The sequence below is a fragment of the Felis catus genome, chromosome F1 (assembly GCF_018350175.1).
Source record: "Felis catus isolate Fca126 chromosome F1, F.catus_Fca126_mat1.0, whole genome shotgun sequence".
NCBI lineage: Eukaryota > Metazoa > Chordata > Mammalia > Carnivora > Felidae > Felis > Felis catus.
In genome coordinates this window covers 16,740,723-16,757,094 of record NC_058384.1, presented here as the reverse complement: position 1 = coordinate 16,757,094, position 16,372 = coordinate 16,740,723, and the positions used below count along the sequence as shown (strand labels likewise).

Genomic DNA, 16,372 nt, shown 5'->3' with positions numbered 1-16,372 from the left:
ATATTATCCTTATTTTACAGAGCAGATAACTGAGGTACAGGGAGTATAAGTAACTTACCAGAGATCATAGCGGTAATAAATAAAGAAGCCAAGATTTGAACTCCAACAACATGGCTTCAGAAAAACCACATTTTTCACCACAATTCTGTTGCTCTAGTGCAGGAATTACCAGAGTTAGAGTAAATAACAGCCTAGGTTCCCAGAGGAGGTGATGTCTGATCTGGGTCTTAAAGGGTAAATAGGGGTTTGCTTGATCCCATAACTGCAACTGGAAATGATAAATAATTTAGCGGTCAGTCACGCATATGCTTAGCTTTAATCATTCTTACAACATCCTTGTGCCGTACGTATTAGCCTCGTTTCATGATGAGAAAACTACTCAAGGAGATTAAGTAAATTTCTCAGGGTCACTCAGTCAGTAAGAAGTGGAGTCAGAATTCAACACTAGACTCGTCTGCCTCCAAAGCCTCTGCCTTTTCCAGGCACTCCACAGAGGGAAAGTACTCCAGGCGGAAGGGACAAGATGTGCCAAAGCCCGGAAGGGGCATGGCATATTGGTGTGAAAGAAGGGGCTGTCTGCCAAGCTGAGGCGGGGGTGGGGGGGGGAGGGGGGGGGCGTATCCTGCAGGTAACAGGGAGCCAGCAGGGTACTGGGAGGTGAGGAGTGACAAGAGGAGGTTGATTTTCCAGGCAGACAACTCCAGTGGTGGTGAATACAGGAAACTGGAGAAGCCAGGAACTCAAGCCGGAGAGACCAGTTATTCTCAGGTGGCTGTTACAGTCCAGATAGGCGAAGTCAGGGGCTTGAGACTATAGATTCTGAAGGGTCTAATAAGCTCCTGCTATGCCAGACAATTTTCTTCAGGATCTTCCCCCGGCAAGGCAATGCATGGCATCTGACCTCTTAAACAACGGCCATCTTAAAATTTGGTGAAATGTCTTAGAAGAAAAAATTTTATGTAAATGATTTCAGAAAATAAACTAAGTTCCTATGTTGTATTCACAATCTGCTGTTGCCTAAAATAATCCATTTTATTATAATAGAATAGAGACCTTCTTCTATCGCTGGACATCCTGTTAAGACATAACTTACTTGCACAACTCACTGCCTCTCTTTTAGGAAAGGAACAGAAACAAGGAGGTTGTGGTTTATATAAGATATGATATAATATATAGGCGGGACGATAAGGAAGTTAATGCAGTGAGACTATACCAGAACCTTATATAAGGTAAATTAGAACTTTTAACAAGCTAACACGCATGCCAGAGGAAACACCTTGCCAACCACGTGGGCTGATGGAAGTGGAGGGTGAAACTGTGAAGAAAAAGAAAATCTTTTCAATAATCTGAGATTTCACGATAACATGGGAGAACTTTGGTGTGCTGACAAACATCAGAAACTGTCACGTCTTATTACCAGATGCTGGAGATCAGTTAAGGGTTGCCAGATAAGATCCATGTTCAGAAGAGAGCATTTTCAGAGAAAGTGGAGAGAAGCTGACACTTTGTTGATGATGAAAAAGACCTTATTATGGACTAAACTGTATGCTTCCCAAATGCACCTGTTGGAGCTCTAACCCCCAGGACTGGGGTCCTTAAGAGAATAGGACACAGACAATACAGAGGGATGACCATGTGAGAACACAGTGAGGGGGAAGCCACCTGTAAGACAAGGAGACAGGTCTCCGAAGAAACCAAACCTGCCAACACCTTGATCTTGGACTTCCAGCCTCCAGAACAGTGAGAAAGCAGATTTCTGCTGTTTAAGCCACACAGTCTGTGGTATTTTATTACGGCTGCCCTAGCAGATTACTACAGACATGAAACTGGGGGCAGACATGAGACCCAGAAAAAAAGTACTGCCTATTGAGGAATCAACCTAGCAAGAAACTTCAACATGGAGCAAGGGCTAGTGGGAAGCACTGTGATCTTGGGGGTAAGGGATACTGGAGGATAACGCTGTGCGTGGAAAAGAGAATGAAACGCTGCAGAGAACACACTGATAAATGCGCTGACCCTGTGCCAGCTTGGGTGCTGAAGCTTCTAACCTAAACCACTTAACACGAAGTTTCACTACCTCTTCATGTGATTTGTGCTCCAAGATTCCCTCACATAATAATAATAACAGCAGCAGCATCATAATAATAAATAATGGGTATCTGAAAGAGGCCATGTCAACTGCATACTGCAGTCATCTGGGTAGGAAGTGGTGCAGGCAGGGAAAAGGTTAGACACTCCAGAGGAAAGAAATCACTCTCTACTGGGTACCAATAAAAAGTCCCCAGGCCGGGGGAATTGACAATGAGAAAGTATTTCCCATTCAATCACAACTATCAGCTATAACAAGGAATATAATTTTCCCCTCAGCAGTTTGTTTGCCTTTAAGTGGAGCTTCAGAAAGGTTGACAACAGTTGGAGACATGTGAATAACACTTAAACATTTTCACTATCTTTTTTTGGTTGCTATTTTCATTTACGTATTACTTCCACTGCTTTAAAAGAATTTTTTGCTGGGGGGTAGGGAGAAGGAGAGAAAAAGGCATAACAGTAAAATAAGTAAGTTCTCCAGAGCATTAATGAGACTCAGTTATTTGCCAGTGAAATGCTAAATGGGTCCATGAGTTGGCGAAATAAGAATATAATAACCAAGTAAATATAATGTAATTTTACCTGATTCTCCCCAGAGTAGAGGCACCCACAGCTGAAACAGGTGTGGTTGGGGGGTTTGGAATACTAACCCCCCCACGATCCAATGGCCCAGACTTCTTAATCCAACCTATCTTAAATACTTTCAACACTTACATCTATTTTAATTGCTACCTGAAAGAATCAAAATTAAATTATTTCTAGTGAGGAGCAACAAAGACACAGAGGAACACTATATACATTTTCTTGTCTAAAATAGATCTCCAAACACAAACTGTGGAACACACTTTAAATATAATCTTAATATGAATTCAAATAGTAAAGAAAAAAAAAATAATCAAAGAAAGGTGGATTTCAGTGTAAGTAGTTGTGGGAAAATTATTTGTTACCACTGTTTCCAAAGAGTGAAGACGGGTTCTAACTTTATTCTCCAACACAGATAAACACAAATTGTAACAGATAGACAGTGTTGGGCAAAACATTGCAGAAAGGTATATGAAATATGAAAACTCCCACTTAAGAGCATAACCATTAGCTGAGAGTGAATTAGTTGCTGGGGAGAAAAAGCTACTTAAAGCTTGAAGGGAGAGAGACTGCTAGTCGAAATAGCAGTTTTGAGGATTCATTTTTGTTGTTAATTCTATGTGGGAAGCTCTGCCTGAGGACATTGTACTGTTTGGAATGCATAAAAGGGTGTAATGCTTTAATCCTATGATTTATTGTTTCTCTTACTAAATAGAGAGACGCCCGTATAAAAATCAATTTTTATATCCGTTTATCTTATTTTTCTTTGGTGTAGGACAACCTAATGATTTATATAGATTAGCTCAAGATACAATACCCAGGTTTACCCATGAAGTTAATTTAAAAATATCTATATGGCTTTCTCCTTAATAAACTGAAAGAAAATGACTGGCAGGTATAGGGGTAGTGGTAGAATAAAATGGCGGAAGTAAATAAGGGACAAATGCATTCTAGCTGATTAGGAACAGCCAGAAAAGCTGAGTTTTCTAAATGTGGAGGGTGCCTGACGCATGGGCATCTGGAGCTGTGGCCTATTTTCTCCACCTGTCATCAAGTGTTTCAGAGTATGCCCACATTTACATGTTTCCTGCCCGTTCCCACAGTACACGATTGGGAGAAGCAAGATCAACCTGCATTAACCCCTGTTTTGGGAGAAAAACAAAACAATGCCCCAAATAGGAGGCACACTGAGGACTATGAACGTTAACAGAAGCCTCGAAGGAAAAAAGAGGTAAATGTTTTGATATAGAAACTACCTTGTTATCAATCTGTTATTTATCACCTTTCTGTATCCTACAACATAATACTTCCCCAGCAGAAGATTATGATCCTTTAAGCCAAATATTCCCAACTGTGGTTGTCAATGTAGAGGTCTTTATAGGAAAGGAACACCAGATGTGGTTCCATTAAAAATGAACCCTTTCCACAGTGCACATAAGGGCACACATTTTAGATCCATGAAGTTGACAGAAGCTTCTGTGTGGCCTCATTGCTAATTCAAAGAAAGCATTTGTTTGGGAGATTATATTCTTGTTTACACACAGCAATAACATCCAGAAATAAACAGCAAATACTATGAAGAAATTAGAAGTAAATTGCTTTCAATACAAATGTTCTTAACACTTTTGTTCTAGTGTGAAAGTTTTTTTTTTCAAACAGTTAAATTAAAATTCATGGTTACAAATATGGAGGTCTCAAACAGGGAAAAATGTTAAATTTCTAGATTAACAAATTTACCATATTCCATTAAAAACATGATTTGTGAGAGGCAAGATCAAATTATACCAATGCACTGTGGGAGGGTAGATAATTGTCCATCTCAGTAGAGAGGTAACTGAGCTGGAGCAGAGCTTAGAATTTTCCGAGGCAAGTAGTTACCATGGTAACATCTTGTCATTGGTGGCTACCTCTCCCGCATAGGGCCGGAAGACAATTTTGGTGTTGTGGTGAAGATGGCAGGGCCCCCCTCACCTCCCCTGCTCCTGTTGCTCTGCACATTTCTCCCCAGTGCATCTCGAATGTCTATGATCACAGGAAGACGGGAGAGAGAGTAGCACTGTTGCTAGGAAGGAGAGAAGCAAGTCAGAGGAGATGGCCATAGATGGCAAAATAGCAATTGGTGTGGTTCTGCTGCCGCTAATCAACCTGAGCTAACAGCTGGAAAATTTAAGTACAAGTCAGTATTGTCGCCCAACTGTCTTTCAAATACAAGAGTTTTGGGAGGAAAGTTGCTTTTTTCTTGGGTAACCACCACCAAGTCATTTAATGTCCTCCTCTACCAATCACCTTAGTCATGGATTTCAACAATTCTTTGCAGCTCTCCCTCACCCGCATTTCTTGCAGTCCTCATTGGTCTTCACTTTCTTTTCTATTTGTTAGTCTCCATTTTCCATCATGTCAACCACTCTCTGGCCACTACCCTCGTCTCTGAACATGTGGTGCGCTAGAGTCATCAACTACCAGTTCCTGAGAAGCAACTGTTAGCACTTGGACATTGTGTGAGCCAGTTCTTAAGTCACTGGTACCTTGAAATTGGCCATGGTGGGAATATTTACACCATGGAAATTGGCTACAAGTCAGGGATTCCCCTTTTCCTCATCCCTCTCCTCCCCCCAAGATCTGGTCTCTTAGTGCACCATTGCCCTGGCCCCACTGTCCTTCTTTTGCCTCATTCTGGCAAACCTCAACTCTGGGTCAAAATAACTCGTTTCTTCATGAATACATCTGGGCTGCTGAGTGTTTCCAGAGAAACTCACAAAACACTGCAGATTTTTGCCACTATGAATTCATGATCTCCAACAATAGTCCAATAATCTTGTGTTTTCCCACTTAGTTCTTCCAATCTCTGCAATGTCTGTTCTAAAAACTTCTCTATGTTCTCTAACACCTCTTACTCTACTATGTATTCCCTTCATTCTAGAATCTGCTTAACTGAAATAACACAAACCTTCAAATGAAATACTCTCAATTTTCTCATCAAACTGCACATTTCCTTTATGTCCGTCGATTCCTCCTCATTCCCTTGAATGGAAAAAAGGTCCATTCTTTTTTAATCTAAGGCCTTACCTCCTCATAATCCTGTCTCTGTTGATATTTTCCCCTTTCTTTACTGAATTTTCAACATTTCTCTTTCTGTGGGCCTTTCCTTCTTATTTAAAGATGGAGTGGTCTGGTCCCTACATATCAACCCTCAGGATTCTCTGAGCTATAGTCACATTGGCCTTCTCCCAGTTTCTTAACCATACCTTACTCCTTCCTACCTCACAGTGTTTGTACATATTGTTCCTTCAGTCGGCAATGCCTTAGAATCTCAGTTCAAGAAAGCTTTCCCCAAATTGTTGGTTGAGTCAGGCTCCTTTGTTCCTTCTCCTCATATAGCCTTATTACATCCCATCTGAGCATTTATCTCACTCTGTAATTACACATTTACTAAGGTGACTATGTAATATTTCCACACAATAGTGTAAACCCCATGATTTCAGGGAGTATATCTGCTTTTGTTCTACCTGATATTCCCTGAATCTAGCACAGTGCCTGGTATACAGTAGGTGCTCAGTGAAGAAACTGATTCGTTGAGGCTTTTTAGCATTTAAACACTCATTTTCCCATCCCCCCGAAACCCATCTCAACCTCTTATCTTCTCATCTCTCTCGTACTTACGCCCTGGCCTGCTGGCCGTCTCTTCCATCTCCCATCTTCTTTCCACACTAAGCTTCTTAGAAGAATTGTGTTATCTTCCGTTCTCCATTTCCTCCCCTTCCACTTATTTCTTGAATCACTGGAGTTTATACTTCATCACTCCACTGAAACTGCTCTCACTAAGGCTATTAAGGACCTCTTTATCATTATTGCACAATGTCTGCTTTCCACTCCTCAGTACCTTATATGACCTCTAAGCACTGCTGACATTTATTCAACTTCTTCCTTCTTGAAAACGAATACATCTTCCCTTAGCATTCACACTTCACTTCTCTACTGGGTTTGCTCCTGCTGTCTCAGTCTCACCAGCTTCTACTTCTCAGCCCATTTTTTACATGTTAACATATCTATCCTCAACACTCCTCTCTGCTCCTCTGTGAGAATTCACCCACTCCCGTGGTTTCAATGCCGATGACATCCAAATGCCTACTGTCAGCTCAGATCTCTAGCATCCACTTACTTGGTATCTCTATATATTTGGATATGAGTCTGTGGATACACATTGCAAACCTAATGTGTCCAACACTTCACTCACTGTGTTCCAGCCTTGTAACTTGTTGCTTTTTGTTTGTTCCCTTTGCAGTGTGATTACTACCAAGTTGCCTAAGATTTCTGGGTGTCGTCGCGGCTCTCTTTCCCGGCTGTAATGCTCACATTTAATCACTAAGTTCTGTTGATTCCACCTCCTGAATATCTCTGGAATCTGTCCATCTCTCTCCAGCCCATAGCAGATACTCTGGTCACTTCTCACCGAATTGGTCTGTCACTAATATCTAATCTTACCCCTTTCAGTTCATCGCCACACAGCAGCCAGAAAGACCTTTCTAAAGCAGCTGATCATTTCCACCTCCTATTTAACCCCTCACAACGCTTCCCATTGCCCCCAGGAAAAATCCAAATTGCGTACCATGGCTCACATGGCTTTGCACCAGCCGTCTGGCTCCTGGATACCTTGTCTTCCATTTCCTATTCTCCGGTCATCAACTATGATGAGGGCTTGGACAGTGCCATATTTTCCTACCTCTGGGCCTCTGCATATTCTTTGTTTGGAACATCCTTCCCCTGCCTCAGATACTCTTTTACCCTTGCTAATCCTTAAAGTCTCATCTTAACTCCCGACACACGACAGGCACTCAAGTCACGATCTCACTGTGCACTCAGTAAATGAACTTTCTTTCTTAATTACCTTGTTTGAGTTCAATGTCACATTTTGAAGTTTTAATTTTGTTCAAATAATGAAATAGGCTAATTTCTATTTTAAAATTTTATTTTATGAAGATCCACCAACAGATTTTTTTTTGTTGTTGTTAAAGTAGGCTCCATGCCTATCACGGGGCTTGAACTCACAATCCTGAAATCAAGACCTTAGCTGAAATCAAGAGTTGAATGCTTAACGGAGTCACCCAGGCACACCCCCGCAACAGAATATTTTGAGGATGTGATGAACTTTGCTACTAATGAGGTGTATCACAAATGAGGCATGTGCAACATTATTCCAAATAAAAATCAACTAGAAAGGAAGAAAGTGAAGGAAGGAAGGAAGGAAGGAAGGAAGGAAGGAAGGAAGGAAGGAAGGAAGGAAGGGAAGGAGGGAAGAAGGAGGAAGGGAGGGAGGGAAGGAAGGGGGGAGGGAAGGAAGGGGGGGAGGAAAGGAAGGGGAGAGGGAAGGAAGGAAGGAAGGAAGGAAGGAAGGAAGGAAGGAAGGAAGGAAGGAAAACAGACAAGATTTGTTTCCCAGTCTTTAGAGAGTAATTCTTAGGAAAAGTTTACATGTCCATAGAAGTAAGGTATACACAGTACTCTAACTTCTACTACAGGTATTTTACTCTTCTAGTTTATTTTTCTTTATTCCTATGAGAGCAACGGCAGCTAAATGAATTCCATTATAATTAAAAGACTCAAAATTTTAGTATTTCATCCTTATAGCATTGAATAGATAACATCATACATAGCATTGAATCACATGGAGGCATGAAATACTGAATTAAATTATATACAATGTTTAATATCTGACATTTTTTACCAAAAAGAATGGCAATTTCATCAATTCAACCTAATATAATATAAATGATACTGAATAAAAATATATAAAAAGACAGGTCAAGAATTATAAAGTTTATATATATAAGCCCTTGAATATTTGTAGATACCCATTCATAAACTCTTACATGCTCTACAGAAATATCAATTTACTTAACAAGTTTAAGATTGTTCCACAATATAGAGGTTAATTTTTTTGAGTCACTGAATTCCTCTTAAGAATCTAATAAGGGGAGCCTGGGTGGCTCGGTCAGTTGGCTGTCCAACCTTGGCTCAGGTCCTGATCTCATGGTTTATGAGTTGAATCCCTGTGTTGGGTTCTGGACTAACAGCTCAGAGCCTGGAGCCTGCTTCAGATTCTGTGTCTCCCTCTCTCTCTGCCCCTCCCCTGCTCCTGTTCTCTCTCTCTAAAATAAATAAAAATATTTAAAAAATTAAAAGATTAAAAGAATCTAATGAAAGGTATATAGTCTCTTACCAGGAAAAACAAAATCCTCATATGCTTGTATAAAGAAATCAAAATTTCTACTGATTTAGAGTCCACGAAGCCAAGAATCAAGTTTAAGAAGGTCTGTAATAGCAGAATTTGTAACTACAAGGTAACATTTGAATAACAATATTCAACAAAACCCGAGGAAGTGTATATTCAATATGACTTTTCAAATCAAGTCTGATGGATCAGCATATTTCCTGATTTTATTAAACTGTCTGAAACCATAGGAGCAGGGAGATATTTGAAAATTTTAAAACATGTTACTTAAATCAGAAAAAATAAACACAAAAACATTTTTGATATTTACTATTATACAGCTTTTCAAAGAATAAAGTTATTTATCTAATCCAGTGGGGTTTGTTAATACATCTTGTTGGTACACTCACAGAAATAAACCACATACAGGGCTAGTAAGTTATTTTTCACCTGCAACTCTTCTACCTATTTTAAAACCAGTCTGTTCACTGAAATCACTGATCACCTAGTTCTTTAAAAGTTAGAGGAAAGTGATTCATTTTATTGGGTAATTAATTAAATGAGAACATGTCCATTCAAAGAAGATACAACCATACACGGATCCTAACTTTGAAAATAATTAAAATTAAAACAATTTTCATTATTTTTGGCCAACATTCTATCTTCAATCTCAAAGCCATACCTAAGAAATGGTGAGTGCAACTTTTTTACCTCTTCCCTACCTGCCTTCACCTTTGTCTAACACGTAGCCTTGATCTCTCAATCCGCTGTTCCTAAAATTTCCAGTTGCTAGCACATCCTGCTATAATGATGGCATGATGACTCACATTCTCACCACACCCCTACTTCCATTATTCACTGTTAACACCTCTTACAAGTTGCAGCCTATCAGGATGGGGAAGGGGGAGGTGGTGTGAACAGTATGACAGGCTTCAGGGTGTTTTCAATATTGCAAGCTGTTGTGAGATCGAGTTAGTGGGTCATGACTACCTTTTCAGTTTGAAGACTTTTCTTGGGGGGAGGGGAGTTTAAATGACACAAAATACAAAACAGTAGTAGAAGAGGAAACGTCAGAGTGCGTGACAAATTACAAGGGTAAGTTTTTATTCAGATGTGTCTGGGTGGTCAGGGTTTTAATATAAAAGCTATTTTAAAATGTAGGTCTCAGTTTAAACACAATTTTAAAACTTTAGGTTGGAAACCTATGCTCTAGTTCCAGCAGGGTGCTTGGATATTGTACTACTTACATCTTCCTTCTCTGAGTTTCACCTCACATCTGCCTCATAACCGTGTTATAAATTAAAAAGATGTCCTGTGATACAAAAATCAATGTATTTCTGCGTGTATTCTATATGTATTTCTATACATGAATAAGAAACTATCAGAAAGAGAAATTAGAAAACAATTCCATTTATAATTGCATCAAAAAATACCTAGGAATAAATTTAACCAAGGGAAGATCTGTACACTGAAAACTAAAAGACATTAATGAAAGAAACTGAAGATACAAATAAGTAGAAAGACACTACATGCTCATAGATTAGAAGAATTAATATTTTTAAAATGTCCATATACTCAAAGCAATCTATAGATTCGATGTCATCTCTATCAAAATTCCAGAGGCATATTTCACAGAAACATAACAATTTTAAAATTTCTCTGGAACCAGGAAAGATCCAATACCCAAAGCAATCTTGAGAGGGAAGAACAAAGCTGGAGGCATCACTCTCTGACTTCAAACTATATTGCAAAGCCAAATTAATTGAATCAGTATGGTAGAAGCATTAAAAAACAGACATGTAGATCAGTGGAACGGAATAGAAAAGTCAGAAATAAATCCATGCATATATGGTCAATTAATTTACAACAAAGGAGCCAGGACTGTATATCCTGGGGGGAAAGGACAATTTCTTCAATAAAGGAGGATGGGAAAACTGGAAGGCCATGTGCAAAAGAATGAAACTGGACCACTATCTTACACCATACACAAAAATTAACTCAAAATGGATGAAAGACTTGAACATAAGATATGAAACCATAAAACTCCTAGAAGAAAACATAGGTGGTAAGCTCCTTGACATTGGTCTTGGTGGTGATTGTTTTTGGATTTGGCATCAAAAAACAAAGACAAAAAAAAGGAAAAATAAACAAGTAAGACTACATCACACTAAAAAACTTCTGCACAGCAAAGGAAAATCATCAACAAAATGAAAAGGCAATATATTGAATGAGAGAAAATACTTGCAAATCATATGTCTTATAAAGGGTTAATGTCTAAAATATATAAAGAACTCATATAACTCAATAGCAAAAAACCCCAAACAATCCAATTAAAAAATGGGCAGAGGATCTGAATTGACCTTTTTCCAAAGAAGACATACAAATGACCAACAGGTACATGAAAAGGTGTTCTACACCACTAATCATCAGGGAAATGCAAATCAAAATCACAATGAGATATCACTTCACACCTGTTAGAGTGGCTCTTATCAAAAAGATAAGAAATAAGTGTTGGCAAGGATATGGAGAAAAGGGAACTCTTGTGCAACTGTTGGTGGCAATGTAAACTGGTGCAACCACAATGGAAGATGAAGGTTCTTCAAATAATTAGATTAAAATTAAAAATTAAAACTACTAGACAATCCAGCAATTTCACTCCTGGTTGTTTATCTGAATAAAATGAAAACACTAATTTGAAAACATAACATGCACCCCTATGTTCACTGCAGCATTATCTACAATAGCCAGTAATGGAAACCACCTAAATGGCCACTGATGGATGAAGGGCTAAAGTAAATGTGGTACACGTACACAATGGAATATTATTCAGCCACAATACAGAATGAAATGTTGCCATTGGGCACAATATGACACTTGAGGGCATTATGTTAAGTGAAATAAGTCAGGCAGAAAAAGAAATATCGTATGATCTCACTTATTTGTGGAATCTAAAACAAAACAAAATGAAACAAAAACAAAACAAAAATACCAAGCTCATGGATATAAGAGAACAGATTGATGCCTGAGGCAGGGAGTGTAGGAGGGGGCAAAGTAGGTAAAGGGGGTCAAAACGTACAAATTTCATTATAAAATGATGACATTATTCATTATAAAATAAACGAGCCATGAGGATGTACCATACAGCATAGTGACCATAGTTGGTACCATACTGCATGTTTGAAAGTACCTAAGGGAGTGGATCTTGAAAGTCCTCACCCCAAGAAACAAATTTTGCAAGTGAAACAAACACAATGTTATGTGAATTATACCATAATAAAAACTAGTGTCCTGTGAGTACTATTTTAAATACCCAAGAAAAAGTTACTTTCCTTAGATAATGCAAAAACAAAAAACAAACCCCCAAACAAAACGTAAAAACAAAAAACAAAATCAAATAACGCCATTCTTACTTGAAATAACAATTCATGTCTACCTGTTCACCTTCACGCAAGTCACTCTGGTTGGACATATTCATTCCAGGAATGGTCCACTCTGATCCTATTTTGAACTTACTTTCTAACATTTTAAGTTTCTGTGTCTTTCGGATCCCATGTTTCCAGCCTGACAATTGTTAGTTGCCTACAACCCCTAAGTAGCTTCATAAATTATAAGAAAAAAAAATCCTTCCCTATGTATCTCATAATTTTGAATTGTTTTCCTGGGTTTTTCATTATCAATGATTAGCCAATGCTACCAAATTTCCTTTGAAGACATTTAGCTTTCTACCTTACTAGTTCTCCTAACTCTCTAATTTTTCACTCTTAGAAATGAATGTTTTATTTTAACAGGTTCCTACAGCACTGTTCCAGTTACAGTACTTTTCTCTGACAGCTCTGGAACAATCAGGGGCTGAAGTCTGTCTTTCAAACCAACGTCCCACAAAATTCAATCAAAGTCACAATGGCCACTGCAATATGCTTTCAAAGTCCACAGACAAATGTGGCTCATGCTTAGTCATTTGGCCCAGCCAAATAAAACAATCAGTCCTGAAGGCTTTAAAAGTCTGCATTCCAGGATGAAGATTCAGAGACCTATTTTTCTTGATATCTTTGGAAATTGATTTTTTTTTGAATACAGAATTCACTTGAAAGACAATATAGTTTTTTTCCCAGTTATTCCCAGTTATTTACTTTCAACATTGAATTGGACTTTTTAACATTTAGAATTTACTTTAAAATAAGTTAAAAAAAAAAAAACAGTGTCTCACCAAAAAAAGTGTTCCAGTAGGTATGGTGCTTAGATGAAGTCTATGTCAAAGTACATTGGAAGTAATAAGTTTAATAACTCCACAGCAATTCTATCTACTTATCGCCTAGTCCAAAATCTGTGGAGTCATCTTGACTCCCTATTTCCTCTCATAACCATGTCTAATGTGTCATGAAATCCTCTTGGTTCTCTTTCAAAATATACTCAGGTTCCAGTCACCTCCATCTCCACTCCATCTCCATCCCCAGTGTTCTCAGCGGGCAAACACTATCATTACTTCTCAACAAGATTACTGCAGAAACCCCTGTCGGATCTCCCTATGTTCACCCTTACCTTGTGGTAGTCTGTTCTCAACACAGTAAGTAAGCATTGTGATCCTCTGAAACCTCAGACAGATCATACCACTTTTCCACTCAAAACTCTGGAAGGGCTAGCCGCTTCACCCAAAGTAAAGCCTAACTCCTACATTCGCTGGCTCCTTGTAAACTCTCGAACTTCCTCTCCTATAGCTCTCATTTTCATTCACTTCACTCCAGCTACACTGGCCTTCTTGCTGTTCTTCCAACCCACCAGGCATGAGCCAGCGGCAGTAAGTACCTTTGAACTTGGTGGAATGCTCTTCCCCTAGACATCTCCATGGCTAACCCTTCTTTCACTCTCTTAAAGAGGTCTACTCACTCTGACTACCTAATAACAACTGTAACTTTCCTTCTCCTCCTCAATCTGGTCTTGTTTATTTCACAGGATGTTTCCTTTTTTCATAGCTATTTATCACCTTCTAACACTTTAAATACATTCTTTACTTATTATGTTAGTCATTTATTGTCTGTTTCCTTCTGTAAGAACATAAGGTCCGTAAGACATGGGATCTCTGTCTCTTTGTTCAAAAGGGAAATTTCTATTTATGTATTTAGGTTAGGTTAAGAAGATTCCCAAGTGTTTTCCAGAGGTACAAGAATTAACACTTGTAAATTGGTTCCAAATTTTTTTAAAAAATGTGTTCTCTAATCTGATCCCACTATTTTCTGGATAGAAATTTCCATATCAAATTATTTTATAAATCTCACTTAGTTTTATTAGGCATATGATAAGGAGCAATGTATCGACAGCCATTTTGCAGATGTGGGATGGAAATGGACAGATCAACACCCAAAGCTTTCCAAGTCCCTTAGAGAAAAGAAAGCACTGTCTAAGCAGACTTTTCTTGCTTTGTTGTAAATAATCCTAAAACAGATGGCCAAAAGCTAAATGCTAAGTCTGCTGCCATGGAAACCACTATCACAGTGGCCCATTCTAGAGCCCTACCTATAAGATAAACGTTTGTCTTCCTATTGTTACAATCTGAACCTACTAACTTTAACTCCAAGTCCTACTAGAAGTTATTTTATACATATCAGCCTCACAAAAAAGTCTGAGACTAGTTCATACATACTATCATCCTAACATAGCCAAAGTCCAGCAATGTACAGAGAAAGCGTTTTAAATAATTCTTTCTTCATTCAAGTTGTATCTTTATTATATATAAATTCATGTATCTTACCTTAATATTGCAAGCCTGCTCCATCAATCTTCTGGCATTTTCCTCAGCCCTGTATCTTTTTGGAAGCTGAACTCTGAAAAACTTTAAAGCACCTTCAAAATCAGCCTGCAGAAGATCTTCCTTTGAGGTCTGCAAAATAATTCCGAGAATTATCATTACATTTTAGCCTGCACTCAGGACAAATACGTTGAAAAATGAATTTCTGTTTTCCTGAATGCACATTTGTAGCTAAGATCTAACTTAGTTCCGTAAGTTTTTAGGAACATATTTCTAGCCCCTTTACTATTTGCTGAAATAAGTCACCATGAATCCTAGACACAATATAAGAATTAACAGGCTAACATATTAATTTATATAACCTAAAGATTAGAATGGTGGATCCTAGCAAAGCTAACCAAGTTATAGCTCTGAGAAGGAAAAGTGCAAGAAAAGCAAAAAATGTGTAACTCTGAGCTATGACTTTAGTTTGCTGGATATTTTAAGGGTATTATTAGAAACCCGGCTTGGGGTGCCCGGGTGGCGGGTTACTCAGTCAGTCAAGTGACTGACTCGGGTGTGATCTCATGGTTTGTGAGCTCAAGCCCAGTGTCAGGCTCTGTGCTGACAGTGCAGAGCTTGCTTGGGATTCTGTCTCCCTCTCTCTCAAAATAAATAAATAAAGTTAAATTTTTTTTTCAAAAGAAGACAAAAAAAAAAAAAAAGAAACCTGGCTGAAGATATAGAGAAGGTAAAGTATATTAGAATTACATAAGGAACACCTAATGGGAGGACTTTTCAACTAATGACAACAATAGTTCAAGAAAATAAGAAATTGATCCCCCACCTTAAAAAATGCCATGAAAAAAATAAATAAAACAAATCACTTAATGACTGAACTTCGTATGAAAACTACTGTTTGCAAAATTTACTTCTTTAAGAAATAACCACCTAGAAATGAATATATCCATGCATGCATGGAAAAAAGACTGAAAGGAAATAAAAGGTTTCTCTGGATAGTGGGATCATGGTTCCCCCCCCCCCCTTATATATTGCTGTATTTGCTGCAGTAAAGATTTTGTAATAAGAAAGACAATAAAGGGTGCCAGGCTGGCTCAGTCAGTAGAGCCTGTGACCCTTGATCTTGGGGTTGTGGGTTTAAGTTTCATGTTGGGTGTGGAGCCTACTTTAAAAAAAAAATGAGGGGCACCTGGATGGCTCAGTCAGTGTAAGCATCTGACTTTGTCTTAGATCATGATCCTGTGGTTTGTGGGTTCAAGCCCCACATTGGACTCTGTGCTGACAGCTCAGAGCCTGGAGCCTGCTTCAGATCCTATGTCTCCCTCTCTTTCTGCTCATGCTCTGTGTCCCTCAGAAATAAACATTAAAAATTTTGTTTTAAAAATGAAAAAAAGCAGTAAGTATTTTATTAAAAAACTGTCAGCAATCTTTGGCAAACACCATGATACAAATTATGGATTAAAGCAGACTAGGTACACAGAAGTAAGTCAAAGAGAAATAAGGGGTTTCAAGAGCCAGAAATTGTCAAAAACCTCAGTAATAAAATGAAAAACAACAAAACAAAAAAATGCAACCGAGATGTTTAGAAATCATAGAACTATGCGCTAATTCAAAATATCACTTTATCTCGATTCAAATGTAGACCTGATCAACCTTAACAGCTGTACCGAAAGAGTATAAGGAAGTTGGAGAAATTCCTGCTGACGACAGGGCCCAAGTTGTCTTCACCACCCTGGTCCAAGCCATTGTCA

The 16,372-nt window shown here is 38.5% G+C and overlaps 1 protein-coding gene across 10 annotated transcripts in view; it reads right to left on the bottom strand.

The window, feature by feature from the left end:
- RABGAP1L (RAB GTPase activating protein 1 like) overlaps positions 1–16,372 on the bottom strand; it is a 762,235-nt gene that overhangs the window by 137,852 nt on the left and 608,011 nt on the right. For all 10 annotated transcript variants that reach the window (XM_023247520.2, XM_023247522.2, XM_023247521.2 and 7 more), the window contains one exon: positions 14,625–14,753. In XM_023247520.2, the coding sequence (XP_023103288.1) occupies positions 14,625–14,753 (129 nt within the window). The remainder of the gene's footprint in view (positions 1–14,624; positions 14,754–16,372) is intronic.